The sequence below is a fragment of the Rhinatrema bivittatum genome, chromosome 8 (genome assembly GCF_901001135.1).
Source record: "Rhinatrema bivittatum chromosome 8, aRhiBiv1.1, whole genome shotgun sequence".
In the NCBI taxonomy this organism is placed as follows: domain Eukaryota; kingdom Metazoa; phylum Chordata; class Amphibia; order Gymnophiona; family Rhinatrematidae; genus Rhinatrema; species Rhinatrema bivittatum.
The window spans coordinates 218,338,771-218,344,770 of NC_042622.1; the positions used below are offsets into that span (position 1 = coordinate 218,338,771).

Consider the following 6,000-nt stretch of genomic DNA (forward strand, 5'->3'; position numbering starts at 1 on the left):
TCTGAAGAAAACATCTGGACTCTCGAAAACCTCAAACAGCAGTTTCCCCTGACAGAGCAGATTACAGAGCTGTGATTTTGATGACAGATCTGCTGACCAGTTGCATAGCCACAAGTATCACCTGGACACCACAGCACAGGCCGTGCTTCTGCAGCCATAGCCACTCACTCCTGTGATCCCAGCGCTATCTCCATGGCTTTGCTTGCCTTTCAGACCCCACCTCCAGAGGAGGTCATTCAGGCCCACTGACGGGCTACCACAGGCCCTGCAGATCTGAGCTGCTTGTCTGACATAACAAGCATCAAGAAATAAAGCAAGGCAAAATAAAAATCTAAACAGGCAATCCTATGCTTGCTGCACTTCCACACAGCCTGGATCGCGAGGGGAAGGGGCGCACCACGCAGCAGCTGTCAAACCCTGAAGAGGGTGCACTGCCCCAAGAATTTCCCACCGGTGTGGTGAACAGGCCGCTGCCACGACTGAAAACAGTGTGGCTCGTTCGGGAGTACAACCAGCCCCCACCGGAATAAATCTGCCCCGACCGGGACCACTCTCCTACAAATGATTCCCCTTTTCGCCCACTTACTGCCCGGCCTGCACCCGATCTCACCAAAGATTTCAGATGCTAGGCCACACAGCCTGCCATATGCTTCTGCTGTTGCAAAAGCAGACAACTACCAGTGACTTTTTTTTTTAAACAAAGATTTAAAGGCCCAGACACACAGGAAAGCCCAAAAATAAAAGTAAGGGTACTTCCTGTCCTGGGCAGGTGGAGGGGCTTTGGGCCCGCAGGCTGAAGCTAGCCAGGGGCATCCAACCCCGTTTGCCCAGCTCAACCAGAGGGATGACCCTTCTGCAGGAGCCTGTCACCTTGGGGAGCAATTTTCCTTAAAATATTTATTAAAGTACTGCAGGGTTAGCACCTCTCCATCTGCTGGAGATAGAAAAATACTGAGGGACTGCAGATGGCACTCATATATGTGGCAGTGCCCCAAGTTTTGTTCTCTACCTCCATCTGCTGGTAGGGATGAATAAAACCCGCTTGTCTGGACTGATCTGGGTATGTTCGGGGGGGGGGGGGGGGGGGGGGGGGGGGAATGTGTCTTTGTGAAGGTGCTAGCCTGTATGAAGGGACTGTGTATGTGTGAGACAGACCTAGGTAGCCTGTGTGTGGATGTGTGTGAAAGAGAAAGGGCGCTTGTGTGGGTGTGTATGCAAGAGAGGGCCCTGTATGTGCAAGGGAGTGAGGAAGCCTGTATGAGGATGTGTATGTAGAAGGGACACTTGCAGTGAATTTATAGGGAAATTCTGTAACTTTAAAGTTTTTTCCTGTAATTACATTTTAAATTAAGACTGTCATGTACATTGTGTTATTTTGACCAATATAAAGTTTACAGAATTTTCCGGAATTCCCCCAGGAGTAAACAGAAGCTACAAACATAGTGGAAGCGCTATAGCCTTCTACCGCCAGGCCATATGGAGGAGGGCAGGGAATGGCAGCAACACATCTATTGCAATCTGCATCTCAAAGACTAGCAAATGACGAAACTAGGGAAAAAAAAGTACAAGACGCAGCAAAAGAATTAAAGAGGAAAAAAAAAGGCTGCAAATAAACATGAACACAGAAGTTGGAAAAAGTTTCAAAGACATTTTCCCAACCTTATATGGTAATCCTCACCATCTCTGACTGTGCCAAAGCAGGAGAAATTACTCTCCAGGCATGCCTCATCAGTACTGAAGCTCAGGCCGCCTATAAACAGCTTCCCATCATCATCACACGACATCTGGGGAACAAAGCATAGGAGACTGGGCGCAAAACACACACTCTGAGGCGCCCCAGGGCAAGAACACCCCCTTCTCACAGCAATCCTTCGTCCCCATGCAAGATTTCTCTCTCAGTACCCTTCGTCACGCTCCTCTTAACTCATCCCCGAATAGGCCTAGTCTACGACTACAGGTCCTTGCAAGTCACTCCCATCCAAACAGTAATAGCCCATCCCCGTGCAACAACCCCGGCAAATACTATCGCCTCCTCCCACCACCCCATTCCCTCCGAAGTTAAAATTCCTTTCCCACCCTAGCTACCCCCAGCCCGTTCCCATTTCCCCAATGCAGGGGCCACCACCCGAACTCAGGCTCGACGCGATAATCGGAATAAGAAGGAACGGTCTATAATCGTAACTCGGCTCGCACCCATTACCCGCTGCGTCACCATCCGGGTCCTCAGCGCAGCAGTCGCCATTTTAGGCCTCATCTCTATAACCCAGGTGCAGAGGCGCCATTTTCTGAACAGCGCCTAGAGCTGCAGTGTTTCCAGCTCGTCTATCGCCAGGCGCTAACCTATACTCCCACCGTCTAGGGCACGAAATAAAGGGCCTATAATAGGAACGATAAAGTCCGCGCTTAACCCCAAGGTCTTACCGTGACTAAAGCCCAGAACAAAAGAACCAATCCTTCCAACTTCAGAAACGGCGGGAAATAGACTGAAACAGAGGGAGAGGCTTCTTATATAGCCTTACTCAGCCCGCCCATCTTATTAATATTAATAGAGCGACACCTCCCCTTCCTCAGCCGTTCAGCCAATCAAGCATCCAAATTGCTTGGGCAATGGGCACGCCTCAGGTCCTCTTCGTCGCCATTCACGACCCATTCGCTAATAGATTGAGCAGCAGCAAATCGTTTTTAAAATTCCCAAATGAAATGCTGCAGACCTCAACTGTAGTGTGCACCTAATACAGGTATCTCACAATGTGTAAGGTTTAATAACACCCCAGCAGCTTGGGGAGCATTCTGAGTTGTTGCAAAATGTTGGGGGTTTTTTAATGACTTAGTAGTACTCGCGTGATCAATCTCATTCGCATTTGGCGGAATATACGTCTGTACTATATACATGATTAAATAAAATTATTGTATGTCATCCTTGGCATGGGTTATTGCATATTTACTTATATACTTTGGTCGATAGAAGTTTTTTGACAACAATCCGCAGCAACGCAAATGCACTTTTCTCACTTTTTACTTTGGCTTTATTGTCAACAGCATTCCCACTTTCTTTTTTTTCAAACACTCTTTCGAAAAGTGTAGCCATCCCCTAGGCCCTCTTATCACTGACCATGGATTTGGTGACGGCAGAACGACAATGTCGTCCTCCACGAGGGCGGCTTCCAGAGCAATGATTTTCTTAGGTCGACTTATCAGCATTGTCTATATATCACTTTCAAAGTTGTTTTTCTTCCTTTCACTCCGATCCTTTTTACCACCGTCACAACTATTTTCTAAAAAAAAGTACTTCCTTAGTTTTGCTTTATATTGTCTATTTTATAATTGTATTTTCCCAGTACGTACCAGGATCAGTCCAGACAGCTGGGTTATGCCTCCCCTCCAGCAGATGGAGTCAGAGAGAAAACTGAAAGCACCCCCTATATACACTGGTGTGCCCCCTGCGATCCTTCAGTATAATCTCTGACTCCAGCAGATTGAGAGGCATAACCTGCGGTCCTGCTCCGGTCGTTCTATCTATCGGTCGGGGTAAAATTAAAACAATAAAATACACTATAAAAAGTAAGGTAGGACAGGGGGCAAGATCATTGGATGCTTCCTTTTCTCTCCTCTGTCTGCCTGTCGGTTTTGTGTGAATGTCTGTGTGAGTGTATTGCGCTGCGTAGCTAGGCATTAGTGTGAGGCAGGCTCGGAGGGTAGTACCCTTCTGATATTCCCGGGTTAGTGTGTCCGCAGCCTGGGGGAGAGCTTACCGGTGGGCCGGTCACCCTCCCCCCCCAAATTCCAGGCCTTAGTCCTGAAGGGGGTTTAAAAAAAAAAAAAAAAAAAAAAAAAAGTTTTTACTTGCAGAGCAGTTCAAGTCCTGTTGGTGACAGGCAGTGTGCTCGTTTTTTCTACTGCCCCGGCCTGCCCGTGCCTGCTCGGACCCCGGAGGGGGTGGCTAGCTCACCCGGCGCGCGTTTTCTGTGAGGCTTTCCTCTCGGAGATTTTTTTGGCGCCATTTGGTCGTGCTGCTCCGTTCGCGGTGCTGATGCCGCGCTCTTCGGTCTGCCTGACCTGTGGAGAGGCGGGGGCGCGACTCTCCCGCGGGGGTCTCTGCCCCCGATGTGTTCCCGGGGGCGAGGGACCCTCGGGGGGGCCGAGCGCTGCCCGCAGCCGATCGTCTCGCCTTTCTCCGGAGCGGCACAGCAGCGCCTCAGGCAGTCGTCCTTCGGCCCCTCCTCCACCGGGGAGGAGTGCGGCGGCCATTTTGAACACGCGGCAGGCTGCCTGTTCAGCGTCGGAGGAGGAGATCTCCCCTCCTCCCTCTCCCGAGGCACAGAGCCCGGGCTCCCAGGCCGATTCGGGGTCTCCTCGGGGCCCCCCTGCATCGGGTGGTCAGAAGAAGAGTCTGAAACGGTCAGTGCCATTTTCTTCTGATTTTGTGCTGTTAATGCACAAAGCCTTTTTGCAGGCAGAATCCGGCTGGGAGGCGGAGGCTCCCGCTCCCCCGAAGGTTCCCAAGACCGCCCCCGTCTCGGGGGGGAGTCCACCGGACGTGGGGTCCTCCGGGATCAAAGGTCCCCGCCCGAGGGGGGGTGGGGCTGAGGACCTGGGAGACACAGGAGCCGCTCCGGAATCCCCGGGGGCTCCGGACTTGCTGATGGCCGACGATCCGGGGGCTGTAGCTGGGGATGACCCCCAGGTACTCCGCTTGTTTGGGAAAGAAGAATTAAGCTCCCTTATCCTCCACGTGTTGCAGGAGCTAGAGTTGACGACTCCGCCTCAGGACGCGGACACGTCTACAGGGGATATCGCAATGGCAGGGATTCGAGCTCCTCCGCAGACCTTTCCTTTTCACCACAAGGTCTTACAGATCGTTTCAAAGGAATGGGAGCTCCCAGAGGCTTCTCTGCGGGTAAATCGAGCCATGGAAAGGCTATATCCCTTACCCAAGGATTCCCTGGAGCTTTTGAAGACACCCGCGGTAGATTCGGCTGTCACGGCGGTGGTAAAGCATACAACTATCCCAGTGACGGGGGGTATAGCGTTAAAGGACCTCCAAGACCGCAAGCTTGAGGTTTTATTAAAACGCATTTTTGACGTGGCGGCACTGGGGGTCCGAGCGGCGGCTTGCAGCAGCCTTGTACAGAGGGCCAACCTCCGCTGGGTTCAGCAGCTGCTGACCATGCAGGAGCTCCCTCCGGGCGAGGCTGAGCAGGCGAATTGTGTTGAAGCGGCGGTCGCTTATACAGCGGATGCCTTGTATGACTTGTTGCGCACATCGGCTCGTATTATGTCCTCGGCGGTCTCGGCCAGGAGGTTGCTCTGGCTCCGTCGTTGGTCGGCGGATGCCAACTCTAAAGCGAGGTTAGGTTCCTTCCCCTTTAAGGGCAAGCTGCTGTTTGGCGAGGAGCTGGACCAGCTCATTAAGGACCTGGGTGACAACAAGGTTTACAAGTTGCCCGAGGATAAGCCTCGGCAGCCTCGGTCGTTTGGTAACGCTAGGGCTCGCTTTCGGGGGCAACGGCGTTTCCGTGGGGGAAGAGGGGGTTCCCTTCCCCAGCGGCAGCAGGTGACGAGATCCCAGGCCTGGTCTTCTTCTTCTTCCTTTCGCGGCAGGAGGCCTATACGCGGGGGATCTTCCCAAGGTTTTCCTGCCATCAAGCCCGCACAATGAAGGTGCGCGGGCCCACTCCTCCGTGCCCGTTATCGGAGGTCGGTTGTCCCGGTTCTGGGAGGAGTGGGCCGCAATTACTTCGGATCAATGGGTCCTCGATGTGGTTCGGTACGGCTACGAGTTGGATTTTGTACGTCCCCTCCGGGATCTCTTCCTGATATCGCCGTGCGGCCCCGTAGAAAAACAAGTAGCTATAGCCCAAACGGTCGCCCATCTACAGGCTCTGGGGGCGGTAGTTCCGGTTCCCCGGGACCAGCTCAGGACGGGTCGGTATTCCATATACTTCCTGGTGCCCAAGAAGGAGGGCACCTTCCGACCAATTCTGGATCTCAAAGGAGTAA

General features: G+C 52.6%; 1 protein-coding gene across 4 annotated transcripts in view; it reads right to left on the reverse strand.

Moving 5' to 3' along the window:
• Positions 1-2,536, reverse strand: part of LOC115097442 (cold-inducible RNA-binding protein-like) — a 43,914-nt gene extending 41,378 nt beyond the window's left edge. For 3 of the 4 annotated variants that reach the window (XM_029613256.1, XM_029613255.1, XM_029613252.1), the window contains exons 1-2: positions 2,422-2,535; positions 1,679-1,784 (exon numbers count right to left, since the gene is read on the reverse strand). In XM_029613256.1, the coding sequence (XP_029469116.1) occupies positions 1,679-1,784 (106 nt within the window). In that variant the 5' untranslated portion in view covers positions 2,422-2,535. Of the gene's footprint in view, positions 1-1,678; positions 1,785-2,421 lie in introns of all 4 variants that reach the window. The other variant, XM_029613253.1, reaches the window with a different exon arrangement.
• Positions 2,537-6,000: the final 3,464 nt, after the last annotated feature.